Raw genomic sequence first — 21,224 nt, forward strand, 5'->3', positions numbered from 1 at the left:
ATAGGCCTATACCTCCCATACATTCCGAATCAATATCCGTGAGCTGAAAGTAGCAATAAATAACATAGTAAGAATATTAACATCAATAGAAATAAAGATAAGACAGCGGTACGGTAACTCTATAAAGACATGTAAAATAAAATAGATTTATTTACATGCATAAGCGATCCTGTTAATGGTGGGAACAACTTTCAGTAGGAACTGTGATCGTCCTAGGCATTTTCTCACAGGGCAGTATTATCAGAGCGTTCCTCTGTGCTTTGGTCTGGGGTCGGAGCTTTCGGCTTTCGGCGGGTTCAGTTAAAATGGCGCTGTTGCCAGGAGTGCCTAACCAATGGAGGAATAACGAAAGTGGATAGAAGCAGGCATATTTGTCTCTGTTAAAAAGATACATCATGGCAGCACTTGATCAAAAATCTCCAAACGTTCTCTTGCAAAGTCTTTGCTGCAGAATCACCGGGAAAAGTGAAGGTAACCGAAACAGCCAGTTAGCAAACCAACAATTGTCAATTAGCCTGCTAGCCAGTTAGCCAACTTTGAAAATGCATAACGTTACAACGTTTATGTTAGCTTGCGAGCTAATCCTAGTTTGACTCCTTCTGCCTAGCCGATTGGCTAGCAACATTTTATGCATGTTTTCAGTCAATGTTTTGCAAGTGTGGATGGATTGGCATGAATGAAGCCATAGCGAGTAAATATGCTTGGTGAGGGAACTCTTTTTAGAATCCAAGTGGTGATGATGAGGGAATTGCTAGGATGGCTAACTGGCTGGCAGTCTGTCATCAGCTAACGTCAAACATGAAGCATCCATGAGAGGGAAAGGCCCTATTCACTTCAACACTTTGGACTGTTTGTTTACAAGAAGTCTTGAACTTACACATAACGAAAAGTCATTCGTTTGTGTTAGCTAGCTGAATAGCAACATGCGATGTCTTCTTTTATCATGGCTAACGTTGCGTGATAATGTTACATGGTCGTTTGTCATCAGGTGTCTTGTGACAGTGGTAGCACGTTACAGTCTATGGTAAAGGGAGGCTTCTTAAACAGCTGCAGAAGGAACGGCAGCTGCTGAGTTTGTTTATAAGCGGACATCGTTGATTGATTGACCTGAAAGTTAGATGAATAAGATGCTCATTGATGGATCAGCTAGTTTTACTAACGCAGGAAATAATTGTGTCCATTGGTCATTTAGTGCCCTCCTGAAATGTGTTGTGTAATGCTTATGAAGTAATGAATAACTTTTAGTATCCTGTCATTTGTATCTCAAGATATACACCAGTCTTATGCCTTCCTCGTGTTTTGTTTTTCTGTTACCTTTCCAGTTTGACTTAGTTGTATGTTTGCTTTCAGCTGAGGTCGCTCACCAGTTCCAGTATGCTGTAAGGGTGATCGGAAGCAACTACGCCCCCACCATTGAACGGGACGAGTTTCTGGTTTCAGAGAAGATCAAAAAGGAGTGTAAGTGGTGTTTTACTTTTCCCCACCATTAAATAATCAACTTAGTCTGTCCTGAAGAAGAAACTACTGTTCTTTGGGACACAGGCCTTGTGCCAGATGATGTATGTACTAGTCCATGATGATGTTTTCTTTTGGCCCTTTGTCATTCTCCTGCAGTGATGAAACAGCGGAGAGAGGCAGATGCCATTCGTTTTTCTGAGCTCCATCGCAAGCTACAGACCCAGGTGAGCCATAACAGAAGTTTACTGAGAAGACTCTCCTGACTAGGGCTGTGTAATGATACAGTCAACAGACGTTTTGGTTCTATATACAGTTCCGGGCTCACGGTTCGATACATTCATGATACAGTCTATCTTGACTGAAATAAAAGGGATCTCAAACTTATTTATTTCTTCCTTGTGCAACATGCACAAATAAAATATAAATCTCTCAAAAGTGTGCTTTACCCTTCCTTGTGCAACATGCAAAAATAAAATATCAATCTCTCAAAAGTGTGCTTTACCAAATTTCATGTTAACAATGTCTTCACATTCTCTCTTCAACTGTTGTTGCCCATTTCCAAAGCTCAGTTTTCACAAGAATGTGTGTGTTTTAGGCCCAGAAGGAGTAGATACTTTGTAATAGACATTTGTCATTTTTTGTGACTTTCGGTTTGTATTTTATTTTTATTATTGCGTTGTGACAGTGTATTGTTTCCCCCCTGCTCCTGACATGAGGCTCTTAAGCATATTGTTAAGCAGCATTTGAAGGCTGTCTTTTAGGCCCGGCTGATGAATTTATAGACCCTTTCAACAATAAAAACAAAAACAATGCTTGAACGTTCTATTTGGTTCCCAATCTACTTCCTCTGCATTAACATAACATATGTAATGTTAAAACGGAAGCCATATATTCTATATTCTAAAGAGCATGCCTGATGAGAATCCTCTTTGCTGTTCTATATTCTATATTCTAAAGAGCATGCCTGGTGAGAATCCTCTTTGCTGTTCTATATTCTAAAGAGCATGCCTGGTGAGAATCCTCTTTGCTATTCTATATTCTATAGACCCTTTCAGCAATAAAAACAAAAACAATGCTTGAACGTTCTATTTGGGCCCCAACGGAAGTCTTGTGGGGCCAACTATGATGCTGATAATGGAACTCTCTTGAAAGGGTCTATAAATATAAATTGGAGCAGCAACGCTGTATAGGCCCACCATGTTTACATGTCTTTGTTCATGTCTAGGGTGTGCTGAAACAGAAATGGTCAATCCTGTACCTACTGCTGAGTCTTTGTGAAGACCCACGCAAACCATCCAGCCGGGTAAGAAAAAAAAAAGTTTCGACTTCGACATCGTAGTCATAAAACCTATAAAAAATTCATCATGGAGATCTCAATTTAAAAATAAGTGTAATCTAAACCATTAGGTACACACAATGACCCTGGTTTAATTAATGGTTAGTTAATGGTTTACTGTAGTTGCTGCTAATGTGTGTCCTTCTGCTGCAGGTTGGTAGCTACAGTGCCCTGTTTGCCCAGCCTTTGCCCCGGGATGCCCACTCCACGCCGTTCTACTGTGCCCGGCCCCAGTCCCTGTCCCTCAGCTACCCTGAGCGCGGCGTAGCCCAGAATAACACCAGCATGGGCACCAGTGGCATCAGCAGTCTGGGAGTGTACTCTCTCAATGGACCCACTCCAACACCACAGTCACTTCTGGTTGGGTGAGTCTGCCTTTCCACACCAGAAGGAAATCACTTGTTTAGTCTACACGTCACTGTGTGCAGAATGCTTTTGTTTATGTTTTTGTTTATGCTTATTTTTATGCTTTTGTTTATGTTTGTGTTATTTGGCAGATGCTTTTGTCCAAAGCAACCTACTGTAACACCTTGAGTTAGGTTTATTTTCTGATGTCGTTGAAGTGTTACAGGAAGAAAGCTTTGTTGATGAGTCAAATTTTTGATCTCCCCAAGAAGTACAAACAAGATCAAGTCTGTAGTCCTTGTACAGACACAATGGTTGGTCAACTCTCACATTGTTTTAAATGGGCCACTAAGGAAAATGGAGTTGGCAGTTGTCTTCTGCAAGATAGTGGTAATCATCACACAATTGTACATATTCACATATATATCTAGATGGAAGAAGGTGACAACATGATCACAAATTCAGCATTTAATATGAAGATCTCTTTACAGCATTAATAACTAACTGAAAGTTTTGTTTAGTCTGTAGATCTTTTGGTTTGTCTGGTTGTGTTGTGAGAATCACTCCTGATTGAGTGGTGGCAGTTTTATTCTGATCACTTTGACAATGTTTTGTCTTTTTCTGTGGTTGTTGCACTTGGACCTTTAATGGCATATTCTCCATGAATTATAAATGTTCTTCAAGGACCATCGCCTGACAGCCCAGAGTTATATTTTTAGCATCAGCGCAGGCGCTTTGTGCTGTTGATTGGTTGACGAATCGTTAACATTGTAATTTAGCAGATTGAGAGCGCCCTTACGATGTCCACCTCCCAAAGTCATTCTTTATCATTTCACAGTTGCCATTATGCTGCAATTAGTCTGCTCCCCCTGGACTCGCTAATGGATTCAGAGAGAGGCAAACCCACCAGGGTCAGTTCACAGGACTGACAGCCAATTGGTTCCCTCTTGAAAATAAACCTTTTTAGCATTTTATTAGGATTTTTTTTCCTTCAGGCTTGAAATGGGTGGAGAGATTTCACTCTTAGTGTTATTATGGGTTTTCAACACTCAATGCTGCATGGATATGGTTAGCTTAGGTTGGTTGATACTCATCTGAAGCTGTGATGCGGAGAGGGTGTCCTTGTCTCTCTCTCTCTCTCGCTCTCTCTCTCTCTCTCTCTCTCTCTCTCTCTCTCTCTCTCTCTCTCTCTCTCTCTCTCTCTCTCTGAGATGGTGTGGTCATCTCTGTGTGCTTTGTGGCCAGCCTGCAGCCCTACTCGTCCTCCTCCCTGGGAGTCTTTATTTAGCCTCTGGACGGTCCGAGAGAGGAAATTGATCCGTGTGGCTCGTGAGTGGTCTCCCTCCGCATCCGTATCGACCTGGGCCTAATCCTGGCCCACTGATGCGTTTTAGGAGAACTCTCAGAGACAGAGAGAGGGAGAGAGTGTTTCCCTGCTGTCTGTGTGAACTTGTGTGAAAAGCACTGTCAGCTTCCAGTAACCTCTTATTTTTAGAAGAAAAGGCAAAAGAAGGTGGATAAAAAAAATACTGTTTTATCACTAAATTGTGCAGGAGGCTTAATGCTGAATGTAACAGGTCCACTCTAAGGGGAGTTGTGCTCATGCAGCACCTGCGTGTTACTAGTGTCATTTTAGCAAAGGGCAGGACCCTCCCCAGACGTCTAATCAACCACAAAGGTCGTTGTCATTATGGTGTCCATCTTAAAGGAACACCATGGAAGAATTGATATCTACTATGCCCCTTGGCACAATATTTTAACAACATTTGGCAAACATTTAGCCCTAAAACGGTACGCAGTTAGTCAGTAACTGGCTAACAAGGTCATGATCCTACCCGATCAACAGTGTTATAAAGTGCAATATCAAGCGTTCCGGTCGCGCTTTGGCAAAGTCAGGGCCTTCATTCTCCATAGCATCAGAATGAGTTTTAAGGTAAAAACAGCTACATTGTATTGCTTTAATGTCGTTTTCTCTCCCTCGTAGGCACCCTCCCCAGGTAGCCGGTGATATAAGGGGCTCGCGGTTGGCCTGGGCCCTCCCAATCTCGGCGTCGCCCCCGGGCGCGGCAGCACCTACCTCACGGGGCCTCGCCGGGCCCCTGGCCCCGCCCAGCAGGGTCACACCACGCCACAGGAGAGATGGGGACGGCAGCGGTGAGTGGCCAGTGGTGCTGGGTGGAATTTTTCAGGTTTTATATATATATTTGGGGGGGGGGATTTTATTTTATTCCTTTAATCTGACAGGACCGTAAACGGAGTGACAGGAACCAAGTGGGAGAAAGAGACTGGGTGGGGTCAGGAAATGACCCGGGGCAGATTCAAACCACTTGGTCCTCGTGGGCAGTGTCGGCCAGTGTCAAAGTCAAAGTCTGCTTTATTGTCAATTTCTTCACATGTCAAGACATACAAAGAGATCGAAATTACGTTTCCTACTATCCCACGGTGGAGACAAGACATATTTTACCAATTAGGTCCACAGACAAACATAACATTCAAGTAAACAATATAAAAAGTAAAAATAAGAAGGCACATACAATGAAGAAAATAAGAGCAGCAAAATTTCAGTTGCAATTGTGCATACAGTAGACAGTCAATATAATAGTGCAAAAGTCAGGCCAATAAATGGCTGAGGTAGTTCTGTTTGACCTAAGTATGCAAGTGGCATAGTGGTGCAAGTTATGTAAGAGCAGCAGAAGTGTGTTCAGAAGTGTTTTCAGGACAACAGGACAACAACAACAAGTTGCAAAGTGTACAAGTGGAGTAGTGCATAGGCAGAGAGGGTTAAAGCGGATCTTTGGTATAGATGCTGTACCTAGTCATTTTTCTAATTTATACAAAGTAAAATAAAGCAAGGAAATGTACACACAGGTTTTGAACACATCATAACCCAGGGCTGCACAATTTGAGGAAAATATCTAGTTGCTATTTTTCTGACAAATATTGCCATTGCTATTTGATTTTGCAATATTATATTTTGAAAGTCAAGCATCAGTTCAAATTTTGTGGTTAAATGACCAGCTGATGTAAGGTGTAATTCTTCTGATTTATACACAGTAAAATAAAGCGAGGAAATGTACGCCCGTGTTTGGGACCGCTGTTGTGTAGCCTACAGTCCGCATGTTCTGCCCTAATAAACAGCCCTGAGTCAATGCACCTTGGAAGGGAAGCTGTATACAGCTGTTTATTTTCCAACCTGCTAAGGGTAGTAGTACTAGCTGCAATTGGGAAGTGCTTGTTAATGTTGATAGCTAGACTAGATGATCAGTTGTAATTGTGTGGTGATTGTAGGCAATAATTACATTCTTAGCATTAATGTTAGTGGCACTAGTGTTTCAAAGGTTTTTAGGGAAATGGGATCATATGTTTTTAGGGAAATGGGATCATGTGAATTTAGTTCCCTACATATTGTGTACATATTCATATATATATATATATATATATATATATATATATATATATATATATATATATATATATATATATATATTATTATGTATGTGTGTATAGTATATATACTCTTTTGATCCCGTAAGGGGAAATTTGGTCTCTGCATTTATCCCAATCCGTGAATTAGTGAAACACACTCAGCACACAGTAAACACCCAGTGAGGTGAAGCACACACTAATCCCTACGCAGTGAGCTGCCTGCTACAACAGCAGTGTAGGGGTTAGGTGCTTTGCTCAAGGGCACTTCAGCCGTTCCTACTGGTCGGGGTTCGAACCAGCAAGCCTCCGGTTACAAGTCCGAAGCGCTAACCAGTAGGCCACGGCTGCCCCCAGTCTGAGATTGCTCAGATAATAAAGCCCCAACCCTCCTCCTCTAGTGTAGTCAGCCCTGTAGAGAGGTGGGTGTCTGGCTCAGCAGTTGGGTTATTATGGACAGTTTTAATCCGATTAAAATTGGAATAATGGCTCAATCGGAATAAAAGTGACACATGTAAACACCTTGATGGAAATAAAACTGTCGATCCGATTAGAATTTGAATGAAAGGGGTGGTGTATTCCGTTGTTATTCTGATTGAACACCCATGTATGCGGTCAGTCGGATTGCCTGTTGTAACTTATCAAGCAAAGACAAAGCTTCTGGAGCACTTGTAAGCACCTGATTGGAATGGAACGTACCCCATGTAAACAGATGACACCAAATTCATTTGGAAAAGTTTAATCGTAATGATAAAAAAAACCTGTCCATGTAAACCCACCTCCTGAAGCAGTGACCTCACATCTCCATCGGCCAGCACTGCAGAGGCACTTCCCTTTGATAAATCTGACCCTCTCTGGATTGATCATCCAATAAAGCAGGTGCCCTCCTAAAAGCCTGGTTATCGTTATTGATACCATGCAAAGCTAACAAAATCCGTCCACTCTTGTCCTGTTTATGGACATGATGCTTCTCCATTAGAGAGAGTGTACTGTGTGCTTGCTCATGGCTAATGCCTGCTATAAATATTATGGTTTTCCAGTAGCTGTTAGAACAAGGCTTCTTTTTCACTAGAAAACTCTACCCTGTGTTTGTTTTGGGTTTGAATGTGCTAGCTGGGGCATAATTCTCTGTTCTGGATCTGATTTGTTTTTTTTTTCGCTGTCATGGGCTCACAATTGGCAGGCGTTTTTACATCCAGTAAGCAGTTTGCGGGCACAGTGACACCTGCACTTGAATATTTAATTGTAAGTGCTGGCAATTTGAGACAAATTATCCCAGCAGGGCAGCAAATGTCCCCACACCTCTTAACTCAGCAGAAGCTCATTTCTGCATCTCCAGCAGGCCGATGCTCTGCTACCGTGGACCGAGAGTAATGGCACGCTAACGTACTTTGACTGTTCTGTACTGTTTGACCTTGACTCAGTGGGCTCTTTTCTTTTTTTTCCCCTTGTTCTTCTCCTTTCTCTACTCAGCTGAAATTGGTGAAGTCGCACTCGTCCGTGACATTTTGTACGTCTTCCAGGGAATCGATGGCAAGTTTATCAAGATGAGCGCTCCTGAGAACTGCTATAAAATCGACACAAAGGTGTGGCTGTTGTCCTATGCTTTGTTCTTGTGTACTATACAAATATACTGTATATTTGACATGTAACCTCCTTGTGCAACGTAAGAACCAAACCTGACAAAGACAGATGTATTAATTCATTAAGCTCAACATAAGACCACTCCATAGATGTAAGAGGTTTATTGTGCGAAAGTATTTTGGTCTTTGAAGATGAAAATCCAACTCACTGTGCAAATGTGTGCAAATGTTAAAGCCACCAACCAAACCAATAACTAAATAAATAAATAAATAGAACCCACTGCATAAATAGTAAACCAGACTCCAATGCACCTGCAGCTCTCTGGCCTAACAGCAGCTAGCAGTAGCACTCAGCCTCTAGAGTGGAAACTTTAATGTTTTCATATCTCTGCTTCCCAGCTCCTGCCCATGACTAGTTGTCTCACCTATAAATACTCTTCGCTTGTCAGACAAAGTTCTCAGATTATTATTTATCTCTTTATTTATGCCTTATTTTTTCTTTTTTTCTTTGCCTGACATCAAGGTTGATGATGTGCTAAAAAAGAGCAACTGATCGATATCCCACATTGGCCAGCGTCCACGTAGAGAGCTTTGCTTCCCGCCACCGTTTCCGTGGTCACCCTCCTATGCTCTCAGCCTGCAGGTCTCCCTCCTCCCAGGCCTAATGCAGCCCCTTTTCCCTGAACGCATCGACCTGAATCATTCATCATTCATCATGAATCATTGGCTCTTTCATCAGCTCACACCTCACAGTCTGAACATCAGTACTCCACCATGAAAAAGAGTGTTTATCGTACATGAAATGAGCTTGTTTACTGTAGCCTACTGTGCTTAACCGCACCGCATGCCATGAAGGGTTTTGACGATGGTAGGTCAGCGAGGCCAGGATAAGAAAGAAAAGGGCAGATATCCATTTGTGTCTTGTCTTGGTCACCTGGCGACACAGAGAGGAACTCAAGCTGGCAGTAGTGCCTCTGGCATTCAAGGACATGCTTGGCCAGTTCAACACCACCAGAGCTGCCTGCACCCAGCCCCTATTGGGGTCAGCCTAGTCATGCTTCTAATTTTAAAATCACGCCACTACACCCTTAGTTCTTCACCTCGAAAGCGGCCAGCTGATGCTATGCTAGTGTGGGTGTTTGTGGGATGGTGTGAATAGTGATTAGCATGGGTTGCCATGGCGCTGGCGCTACACAGGCTCTGTTGATCTATCTAGGGTACATTACGCGAGAGGAGGGGGAACCAAAATGGCTGTTGTTGTTCGTCCTTTTCTTGCCGTGGCTTCAGAGCAGGGGCAATTGACTGGCGCTAATTCCGCTTCTCGGTGCGCACAGTGTCAGTGGGGGGTCGTCTGGGGAGCGGCGGCCGCTCTGGCCTGTCGGCGGGGAATGCGAGCGCAGTGGCGTGGTCAGTTTCGCTCGCACAGCAACGCCGCTCTTCCCCCTCGGGCATCTGAGGAGCGCTTTCCACTCAGTGCCTCTACAACTGGCCCCATGGACAGTTCAGTGTAGCGTTCAGAGCACTTAGGGTGGAGGAAAGAGATCCTGGGTCCTGTAAAGTGTCCAACACTGAGGCCGTGGACAGTAGTGGATAGTGGGAATAGTTTTTGTAAACTGCAAAAAAATCCTAGAATTCAAAATCTAAGTGAGATAAATAAGCTTAAATCAAGGGAATATATATATATATATATATATATATATATATATATATTAGAAAATATTAGAAAAATAAGTACATATTCACTTGTTTTAAGCTTATTTATCTCACTTTGATTTTGAATTCTAGGATTTTTTGCAGTGTATGTACAGTAGGTAGCAATGATGCACCAGTTAGCTTTCCAGCTATAATAATGTGTTGATGAGCAAGGGGTTAATGAATAAACAAATGAGAAAATGAAGGAATGATTTGAATGGGCTAACTTGTCGGACCGATCCAAAGGCAGAGAGATACATCTAGCCGTGGATGCTCCCTCAATACTGGCTACTGTCTTCCCCACGACAACCTGATGAGCGGCTGCTGATTGTGGGCTTTGCAGATGGCACTGCATTCTTGGTTGATCCTTGCCAGGCTGGCATGGGGTGGACCGAGATTAGCTGGCGCTCATAGATCGACTTTTTCATGCACACACGTGTGCATGTCTGTGTGTCCATATGTGAAAGCTATTTGTGTATTCTTTGCTAACTAAATTCAGCTTCACCACATGTCTGATGATCAATGCCAAACTCGTGTTTTCCTAAGGTTGCTTCATATCTACAATAACACCAGTCTGTCCCACAGTCAGTTATAACTAATGACTTTAAGCAGATAAACATGGCTGCGTTTCTAAAAAGTTAAACACTGAAATCCACTAGTGGACCAGACTGTAGCCAGTAACCATTTGGAAAATTTTGCAGTCATTGTCTATCAGTAATTTCGCAAATGTTGATGAGGTCGTTGCTTGAAAACGTGTCTCCATTCGCAAAGACTGTGTGTGTATTATAATTATGTAATTATATTAGAAGCGGGCTACTTGAGCTTTTCGACAGAAGATGCTCCTCGAGTCGCTTCCACGATCCGTCTCAGAGTCCAAACCTAAGACAAAGCCTGTTATACTAAAACATACAAACGTAAATCATGCCAACGTGGCAGGTGCCAACCAGTGTACAAAACTGGCTCTGACCAGATGGAAATACTAGCCCGAACAGAACAACGCGCTATCTCCCTCGGCCCATGTTATCACTGATGTTCCTAAACCCAGGGCTGTATGACCTTCCTGATGGTAAATAGACAGGCCTAAGCTTCCCTTAGTGTCCACATCTGGTCAGGCCTTTGGTATTAGACAAAGTTATGGACCTCTCCCCGTTGTACACTACACACAGAAGTAACATATGAATACATCAGAATACAGTGAGAATACCCCAGACTTTTATTTAATTATGCAGAAATCTTCTCCTGCTTCTTCAGTTTATGACAAGGTAACACAAGACTTGCCCATGGTCAATCATGTGCAAGCTAATGACCTAATCATGCTATCACCTAAAATATGACTTCCTCTGTGCACACAGTGAAACAATAGCCTGGTATTTAAAGGTAATCAAAAACATTTTCTTAAAGGAGAATTCCGGTGTGATATTGACCTAAAGTGTATTGAAACATGATACCGAGTGTGAACGTATGTCTCATAGCCCATCTCGGCTTGTCCCCTGCACTCCAAAATCTGGCGCTAGTTAGCCGATGCTACCAACAGCTTTTTCAATAGTGGTGCTTCGGCATGCAAATAAATCACTGTTTTACACCCATTTACGAGGCTCAATGTATCTCCACACTTCATTGGTAGACTTCCGAGGGCCCTGACATTTAAAACGAGACATTGAGAACTTTGAAAAAGCACTGGTAGTTTACTTACAAGACGATTTATACAGACAGTATCTTCACGAAGTTTAGCGTTTGCAGCCATCTTGAATTTAGTCACGATAAGTCGAGCAACGAGTAAGAATGAACAGGTATGATAAGGGATCAGATTCCAAAAATAATTCAGTGGAAATGCATGGATTCCAGTTTCTTCCAGTAGCAGCAACTGGAATCCATGCATTTCCACTGAATTAATTTTTTGGGCTAATTAATTTTTTTTTTTATTAATTAAATGGGCTATGAAAAAAAAGCTTTTTGACATTTTTAATCCCCTATTTCTCAAAAAGTATAAACTTTTAAGAAAATCTGAAAAAATACATCTCTTGTCCAACTCCAGACCTATACAACGGTTATTTCAACATGTCTGTACGTTAAGCGGTTAGAGTCGCATTGATTCTTGAAAAGGTAAAAAGAAAAGGTTATAATAAGAAGAAGAAGCCGAGATTTCAAGATAGTGGATTCCATCCACTATAACTACTGCGCTTGTTTGCAGGTGCCACTGTGCAAGTCCCTCCGCGACATTAGCAGTCGCCTGGCGGAGCTTGGCTGGCTCCACAACAAGGTGCGCAAGTACACCGACTCCCGTGCTCTGGACCGCGCCTTCGGCCTCGTGGGACAGGTGAGCACCCCGCAACACACACACACACACACACACACACAAACCTACACAAACATACACACGCATACATACATACATACATACACACACAAACACACACACACACCTACACCTACACCGACTCCCGTGCTCTGGACCGCGCCTTCGGCCTTGTGGGACAGGTGAGCACCCCGCAACACACACACACACAAACCTACACACGCATACATAAACACACACACCTACACCTACACCAGCTCCTGCACTCTGGTGAGCGTGTGTGTGTGCGAGTGTGTGTGTCTCTGTGTTTGTATGAGTGTGTGTCTGTGTATGTGTATGAGTGTGTGTCTGTGTGTGTTTGTTTGTCTGTGTGTATGTGAGACTGTGTGTTTGTCTTGGTGTATGTGCATCTGTGTCTGTGTGTCTCTGTGTCTGTGCGTGTGTGTAGGAGTTTGTGTGTACTGTAAGAGTGTGTATGTATGTGTAAACTGTGTGTGTGTAATCTGTGTGTTTTGTCTCTCTCCAGAGCTTCTGTGCCTCCCTTCATCAGGAACTCAAGGAGTACTACAGGCTTCTTTCAGTGCTGCACTCACAGGTACAGTAGTCTCTCATTATTGCAGCTCTTTCTCCTTTTGCGTTTTTAGTTTCACTTTCTTTCTCTCTTTCATTTTGTTTTTCTCTGATCTGTCATGTGGTGGTGTTGATCAGTTGGATTGCTTTGCTAATACCCGTGGTGGTGTTGATCAGTTGGATTGCTTTGCTAATACCTGTGGTGGTGTTGATCAGTTGGATTGCTTTGCTAATACCCGTGGTGGTGTTGATCATTTGGATTGCTTTGCTGATACCTGTGGTGGTGTTGCGTTGCTGATGCCCACCTCTGTGTGTCTGTGCCCTGTAGCTGCAGGTTGAGGATGACCAGGGCGTGAACCTGGGAGTGGACAGCACCCTCACGCTGCGGCGGCTCCTCGTCTGGACCTACGACCCGAAGGTCCGACTCAAAACCCTGGCCGCCCTGGTGGACTTCTGCCAAGGTATGTTCAGAGTCAATGAGTACTTTCACATGGACATTAATTTTCCGATATTAACCCAATGAAGACAACATTCTGAATAAGATGCTGCCATGTAAACAGATTTTTTTCTGAGTAGCTTAACCGGATTAAGGAGTCGCTAACCTGGCTAACGTCAGACCTCATCTCATTCACCGTGGAATCCAGGGCTGCCTAGCAGCGTGAATAAAATCACGCGCAAGGCAGCATGGGAAAACCCAGGCTAAGGAGTTGCAGTAATCAATAATCAAATTAAAACGTGGAGTATTCCCATTTTAGTCACATTACTGAAATTCGTTGTAGACATGTATGCACCTAATCATATTGTAGTGTGCTAGTAGAATTTTCACAAGTCGCAATTACAGAAGAAATGCCGGCCGCTAGTTACAAAGATTCCTCATAACCATGATAAACAGTCTCTGATAGTCTGGTAAACAAACTAAACTAGGCTGCATACAGCATAGCTCTGTTAACTAATGTTGTCTTATTCAGAATAAGGTCAATAGTCAGATTATTGCTGTCCATGTAAACATACTCAATGATGCTTCTGTGTATTGCTTCATTGGCTAAAATGGGGAAGTCCTAGATTTCTTCTTTTTTTTTTGAGTACTTGTGGTTTTAAATCTGTGTGTGTGTGTGTGTGTGTGTGTGTGTGTGTGTGTGTCTCTTTGTCTTCAGGCAGGAAAGGGGGTGAGCTGGCGTCGGCGGTGCATGCGTATGGGAAGACGGGCGACCCCAACATGCGAGCTCTTGTCCAGCACATCCTGGGCCTGGTGTCCCATCCCATCCTCAACTTCCTGTACCGCTGGATCTACGACGGCGAGCTGGAGGACACTTACCATGAGGTGGGTACTACCTGTCTACGCACACACAAACACGTTCTGCTCACACACACACACACTTACCATGAGGTGGGGACTACCTGTCTACACACACACACACACACAAACACGTTCTGCTCACACACACACACACTTACCATGAGGTGGGGACTACCTGTCTACACACACACACACACACAAACACGTTCTGCTCACACACACACACACTTACCATGAGGTGGGGACTACCTGTCTACGCACACGCACACACAAACACGTTCTGCTCACACACACACACACACCTACCATGACATGGGGACTACCTGTCTGAACACACACACACACAGACAAACTCGTTCTGCTCACACACTCACACACACACACACACACACACACACAAGCGTTGACTTGCTCACAAACACACTTTGGACCTGACTGAAAAATCATGTGCTGACACACACATGCACAACTCCAGATGTAACAATAGCCAGCTTGTGCGTAGCTGTGCAGTATGTATGTTCGGTAATAGTAATAGATGCCAGTACCCCATAGGGTTTAGCTTTTGCGACGTGCTAGTAAGAGATGCCAGTACCCATAGGGTTTAGCTTTTGCGATGTGCTAGTAAGAGATGCCAGTACCCATAGGGTTTAGCTTTTGCGACATGCTAGTAAGAGTACCCTTAGGGTTTAGCTCCTTAAGAGACGTGCTAGTAAGAGATGCCAGTACCCATAGGGTTTAGCTCCTTAAGAGACGTGCTAGTGATAGATGCCAGCACCCATAGGGTTTAGCTCCTTAAGAGACGTGCTAGTGATAGATGCTAGCACCCATAGGGTTCGTGCTAGTGATAGATGCCAGTACCCATAGGGTTTAGCTCCTTAAGAGCTGTGCTAATAAGAGATGTTAGCACCCATAGGGTTTAGCTCCCTTGCTAGCGTGCTCCCCTCCCAATCCTAGGTGCTGCAAGTTGTGGGTTTGAGTCCTGGCAAGTGCAGGGCTAAACATAACGCAGGTTACACAGACATGGCAGCAAACCATATGTATGTATGTATGTATGTGTATATATATACTCGGAGACTTTATTGCCCTCTCAGCCGTATAATTACGCCTCAGCAAAATGTGCATAACTAAGAAATGAAACCATGTAATAGAAACAGCAAGGATAGCAGTGAGAGAGAGGGTAATGGGTAATAAAGTCCGGGCAGGAGATAAAGCATTTTGAAAAGCGCAGGTTTATGCGACTGCAGGCTCCAGCAATCGTCTCCTTTTCTCTCGTCCCTTTATTGCGTTTGCCCTCTGCTGTTAATCGCTGCTGCACCGCTCTGCAGTGCCCAAAATAGGGCACAGTGAATCGTCTGTGCCACCCAGCTGACCCACACCGAGGGCACGGGGCAGAGTTGTGGGTGCTGTCAGGCTGAAGCGCAGGGCTGGTAATCGGACGGGCACAGTGTGAGGTGGCGGGGCGGGGGAGCTGGGGGCATACGCACTTCTCCTCTGTAGGTTGTTCTTGCAGTGGCCGTTAACAAGCCCATCATGACTTTGAGTGGCTGTGCAGCATTGGCACAGTCACGAGGAGTGGATCGCAGTGCTTTTAGGTGTGTGTGTGTGTGTGTGTGTGCGTGTGTGTGTGTGTGTGTGTGTGGCTGGCCGGGAGGGGGGGGGGGGGGGGGGGGGGGGGGGGCCCTTTTAAGTCCTCATGTGACCGGCTGTTACTGTGTCCTGTGGCGTTTTAATGGTTTTGTTGTTCTGATGGCTATTGAAGATGTTCCTGAACTTATACTCCCATGGCTCTCAAGGATGTGCATCCATGCCACACACACACACACACATTGCATTTCCTTCCACACACACATTAGATTTGCATTTGCTCCTTTGATTGCACCAAATGTCTGGCCAGCAGATGCACGGTTTCCAAGTCACTTTATTATTGTTTGATTTTGCTTTGTGTATTTATAGCGGTATATTTATATAGTGTTCAGTGTTTCCCATACATTGACTTATTTGTGGCGGCCCACCACAATATCAACATTGACCACCACACAATGATTTTCCAGATTTTATAAATTGTGCTTAAATCTGGTTAGCATCATAACCACGCTGTGCTAATTTGTTAAAAACTATACTCAAGATAATTCTGCAATCAAACCACCACAAATGGAATTCAATTCTGTGGGAAACACTGGAGTTCTTCCTCTATTATTTATTTATGAAAAACATTTTATATTTGATTATGTCTTCTGTCATTGTTAATGTATTATGAGTGAGTTCTGTGTGTTTGTGTGTGTCCAGTTCTTTGTCATTGTTAATGCCCATGTATGAGTGAGTTGTGTGTTTGTGTGTGTCCAGTTCTTTGTAGCCTCAGACCCGACAGTAAAGACGGACCGGCTGTGGCACGACAAATACTCGCTGAGGAAGTCGATGATCCCCTCCTTCATCACCATGGACCAGGCCAGAAAGGTACCACACTGTTTACACCACCTACAAACCACTTTGTTGTTTGACTAAATTCAGGACTGTAAAAACAGTAATGTTTTTCTAATGTTCCTGCCATGTCAAACCAGTGAAATGGAATCTGAATCTGAACAGAATATTTTAAATGTTTCCTAAAAACCCTTAATATATTTTTTTTCTTCATTTTCATGTCAAAACCATTAAAATGGGAAATATGTATAATACAAAACAACAATAGAATAAGAAAAAGTTGGTAATATCTTTGACAATTACTTTCAGATAAATATGCTTTTAAAGAGCACAAACCCTTCATGCCGGACACTCCACCTGCCATTATCTTCAAAATGCTGTAACTTTGGTTATCATACCAGATGTGTTTTGTAGAGATATATAAAGTTGTATTTTTTACCCTAGATGTTAACATGCACGTGATCTTCCCCTGCTTGCTTGAGTGGTTTTGGTTAACCCTACTCTGTTTTTTCAATGTCCATTTATTCATTTCCTCTAAAAAGTCAATGATCCTAAAACACTACGCGGCTGCTCTGAAATCTTTGGTCTGTTAAGTAATTTCAATGTGCCATTCATTATATAGTAGTTTATGGACAATCTTTTTTTTATTTTTTTGTCATAGAATTTTACATTTGACTTAGAGTTGGAACTCTCGTAGTGTGAGCCTCGACTACATCATAGTTTTATCTGTTGACTTGAAGGTGTTGTGCCTGAAACCATGGCTGGCTTTTCTCGTTGCTTCTATAGTAGGCCAAACCTGTACTCTGAAAGGAACATTAGCTTTGACTTCTGGCGGAATTGAGTTCTCAGTGGCTTGATGTCTGGTGAGGGAGACAAAAAAAATCAGAATACCAGACGTTCCCCTCTCATGCAACAGTAATGGAATACCCAGGAGACAATGACCAAGGGAATACATACGAGAAATGAAATTAGTTCGTCTCTCTCCGTTACTGTCCAGTCGTGTGTCTGCCCCGCGTCCGGTCCTCGCGTGACTCATGTATCCTTTCATCTCTGTTCTTCGACCTCCCTGTCTACAGCTGTTTTCACTGACCCATCCTTCTCCTTCGCCCAACCACAGGTCCTGCTTATTGGGAAATCCATCAACTTCCTGCATCAGGTTTGCCACGACCGGACTCCGCCCGGCAAGATCCTGCACGCCTCTTCCAAGGCCGCCGACTCGCCAAAAGATGGTAAAGACAACTGCCCCGCCCCGCCCGCTTCACTTCCTCTCCCCTCCGGAGACGTCCAGGCACATGCCTGCCCTAGCAGGGTTTCGGGAGATGAAAGAGCTGTTTATTGAACCTTAGAACAGCAAATGGGCGGAGGATTGATCTGTTGGCGGACGGCTGGCGCAATAGTTATCTGTTGTTTTCGGCCTGTAGTCTCCAGTTTTAAACGTGCCTATTGACAGCGGCCTTGTGGAGTGTAAGTGTGAGTGTCTTCCGCTCCACTCAGCCTTCATTAATCAATACTCTCGCTGGCCGGCGTCCCCTTGGCCTCGTCCTTGGGTTTGACGCTGCCGCCGCACACTACAGCACTGCACTGTTCACGGGCCACTACACTTTCCTCTCCCCTCCTCTCCCCTCTCTCCTCTCCTCCTTTCCTCTAAGTGCAGTTGAGGAATGGCTCAGAAGCACATCACATTTGGCAATTTTGGCAGTGATTTTAGTTTTATAATGCTAAAGTTTTATAGTGATTTTAGTTTTAAATAGTGATTTTAGTTTTATAGTGATTTTAGTTTTATAGTGATTTTAATTTTATAGTGATTTTAATTTTATAGTGATTAAGGTTTATAGTGATTAAGGTTTATAGATTTCTTCATATTCCATGCTCCCACTGGCTGTTTGGTTGCAGCGTAACTGTGTTTATGTTAGACTGATGAGGTGTGTGTTGGTCAGGCTGATGAGGTGTGTGTTGGTCAGGTTGATGAAGTGTATTTTGGTCAGGTCGGTGAAGTGTGTGTTGGTCAGGTCGGTGAAGTGTGTGTTGGTCAGGTCGGTGAAGTGTGTGTTGGTCAGGTCGGAGAAGTGTGTTTATGTTAGACTGATGAGGTGTGTGTTGGTCAGGTTGATGAAGTGTATTTTGGTCAGGTTGGTGAAGTGTGTGTTGGTCAGGTCGGTGAAGTGTGTGTTGGTCAGGTCGGTGACGTGTGTGTTGGTCAGGTCGGTGAAGTGTGTGTTGGTCAGGTCGGTGAAGTGTGTGTTGGTCAGGTCGGTGAAGTGTGTGTTGGTCAGGTCGGTGAAGTGTGTGTTGGTCAGGTCGGTGAGGTGTGTGTTGGTCAGGTCGGTGAAGTGTGTGTTGGTCAGGTCGGTGGAGTGTGTGTTGGTCAGGTCGGTGAAGTGTGTGTTGGTCAGGTCGGTGAAGTGTGTGTTGGTCAGGTCGGTGAAGTGTGTGTTGGTCAGGTCGGTGAAGTGTGTGTTGGTCAGGTCGGTGAGGTGTGTGTTGGTCAGGTCGGAGAAGTGTGTTTATGTTAGACTGATGAGGTGTGTGTTGGTCAGGTCGGTGACGTGTGTGTTGGTCAGGTTGGTGAGGTGTGTGTTGGTCAGGTCGGTGAAGTGTGTGTTGGTCAGGTCGGTGAAGTGTGTGTTGGTCAGGTCGGTGAGGTGTGTGTTGGTCAGGTCGGTGAGGTGTGTGTTCTGAGGGCAGTCTCTCGGTGTGTGTTGGTCAGGTCGGTGAGGTGTGTGTTCTGAGGGCAGTCTCTCGGTGTGTGTTGGTCAGGTCAGTGAGGTGTGTGTTGGTCAGGTCGGTGACGTGTGTGTTCTGAGGGCAGTCTCTCGGTGTGTGCTTGGTCAGGTCGGTGACGTGTGTGTTCTGAGGGCAGTCTCTCGGTGTGTGCTTGGTCAGGTCGGTGACGTGTGTGTTCTGAGGGCAGTCTCTCGGTGTGTGTTGGTCAGGTCGGTGACGTGTGTGTTCTGAGGGCAGTCTCTCGGTGTGTGTTGGTCAGGTCGGTGAGGTGTGTGTTCTGAGGGCAGTCTCTCGGTGTGTGTTGGTCAGGTCGGTGAGGTGTGTGTTCTGAGGGCGGTCTCTCGGTGTGTGTTGGTCAGGTCGGTGACGCGTGTGTTCTGAGGGCAGTCTCTCGGTGTGTGTTGGTCAGGTCGGTGACGTGTGTGTTCTGAGGGCAGTCTCTCGGTGTGTGTTGGTCAGGTCGGTGAGGTGTGTGTTGGTGAGGTGTGTGTTGGTGAGGTGTGTGTTGGTCAGGTCGGTGACGTGTGTGTTCTGAGGGCGGTCTCTCGGTGTGTGTTGGTCAGGTCGGTGACGTGTGTGTTCTGAGGGCAGTCTCTCGGTGTGTGTTGGTCAGGTCGGTGACGTGTGTGTTCTGAGGGCAGTCTCTCGGTGTGTGCTGGTCAGGTCGGTGACGTGTGTGTTCTGAGGGCAGTCTCTCGGTGTGTGCTGGTCAGGTCGGTGAGGTGTGTGTTGGTCAGGTCGGTGACGTGTGTGTTCTGAGGGCAGTCTCTCGGTGTGTGTTGGTCAGGTCGGTGAGGTGTGTGTTGGTCAGGTCGGTGAGGTGTGTGTGGTCGGTGACGTGTGTGTTCTGAGGGCGGTCTCTCGGTGTGTGTTGGTCAGGTCGGTGACGTGTGTGTTCTGAGGGCAGTCTCTCGGTGTGTGTTGGTCAGGTCGGTGACGTGTGTGTTCTGAGGGCAGTCTCTCGGTGTGTGCTGGTCAGGTCGGTGACGTGTGTGTTCTGAGGGCAGTCTCTCGGTGTGTGCTGGTCAGGTCGGTGAGGTGTGTGTTGGTCAGGTCGGTGACGTGTGTGTTCTGAGGGCAGTCTCTCGGTGTGTGTTGGTCAGGTCGGTGAGGTGTGTGTTGGTCAGGTCGGTGAGGTGTGTGTGGTCGGTGACGTGTGTGTTCTGAGGGCGGTCTCTCGGTGTGTGTTGGTCAGGTCGGTGACGTGTGTGTTCTGAGGGCGGTCTCTCGGTGTGTGTTGGTCAGGTCGGTGAGGTGTGTGTTCTGAGGGCAGTCTCTCGGTGTGTGTTGGTCAGGTCGGTGAGGTGTGTGTTCTGAGGGCGGTCTCTCGGTGTGTGCTGGTCAGGTCGGTGACGTGTGTGTTCTGAGGGCAGTCTCTCGGTGTGTGTTGGTCAGGTCGGTGACGTGTGTGTTCTGAGGGCAGTCTCTCGGTGTGTGTTGGTCAGGTCGGTGACGTGTGTGTTCTGAGGGCAGTCTCTCGGTGTGTGTTGGTCAGGTCGGTGACGTGTGTGTTCTGAGGGCGGTCTCTCGGTGTGTGTTGGTCAGGTCGGTGAGGTGTGTGTTCTGAGGGCAGTCTCTCGGTGTGTGTTGGTCAGGTCGGTGAGGTGTGTGTTCTGAGGGCGGTCTCTCGGTGTGTGCTGGTCAGGTCGGTGACGTGTGTGTTCTGAGGGCAGTCTCTCGGTGTGTGTTGGTCAGGTCGGTGACGTGTGTGTTCTGAGGGCAGTCTCTCGGTGTGTGTTGGTCAGGTCGGTGACGTGTGTGTTCTGAGGGCAGTCTCTCGGTGTGTGTTGGTCAGGTCGGTGACGTGTGTGTTCTGAGGGCGGTCTCTCGGTGTGTGTTGGTCAGGTCGGTGACGTGTGTGTTCTGAGGGCGGTCTCTCGGTGTGTGCTGGTCAGGTCGGTGACGTGTGTGTTCTGAGGGCAGTCTCTCGGTGTGTGTTGGTCAGGTCGGTGAGGTGTGTGTTGGTCAGGTCGGTGAGGTGTGTGCTGGTCAGGTCGGTGACGTGTGTGTTCTGAGGGCGGTCTCTCGGTGTGTGTTGGTCAGGTCGGTGAGGTGTGTGCTGGTCAGGTCGGTGACGTGTGT

General features: G+C 45.4%; 1 protein-coding gene across 1 annotated transcript in view; it reads left to right on the forward strand.

Annotated features, from left to right (window-relative positions):
- The first annotated feature begins 263 nt into the window (after nt 1-263).
- tubgcp3 (tubulin, gamma complex associated protein 3) overlaps nt 264-21,224 on the forward strand; it is a 29,276-nt gene continuing 8,315 nt past the window's right edge. The window contains exons 1-13 of the mRNA XM_042079690.1: nt 264-471; nt 1,351-1,458; nt 1,615-1,682; nt 2,684-2,761; nt 2,948-3,159; nt 5,124-5,293; nt 8,036-8,148; nt 12,029-12,154; nt 12,660-12,728; nt 13,032-13,164; nt 13,858-14,024; nt 16,344-16,454; nt 17,536-17,647. Of these exons, the coding sequence (XP_041935624.1) occupies nt 396-471; nt 1,351-1,458; nt 1,615-1,682; nt 2,684-2,761; nt 2,948-3,159; nt 5,124-5,293; nt 8,036-8,148; nt 12,029-12,154; nt 12,660-12,728; nt 13,032-13,164; nt 13,858-14,024; nt 16,344-16,454; nt 17,536-17,647 (1,543 nt within the window). The 5' untranslated portion in view covers nt 264-395. The remainder of the gene's footprint in view (nt 472-1,350; nt 1,459-1,614; nt 1,683-2,683; nt 2,762-2,947; nt 3,160-5,123; nt 5,294-8,035; nt 8,149-12,028; nt 12,155-12,659; nt 12,729-13,031; nt 13,165-13,857; nt 14,025-16,343; nt 16,455-17,535; nt 17,648-21,224) is intronic.

This window comes from Alosa sapidissima, chromosome 23 (assembly GCF_018492685.1).
Source record: "Alosa sapidissima isolate fAloSap1 chromosome 23, fAloSap1.pri, whole genome shotgun sequence".
Lineage (NCBI taxonomy): Eukaryota > Metazoa > Chordata > Actinopteri > Clupeiformes > Clupeidae > Alosa > Alosa sapidissima.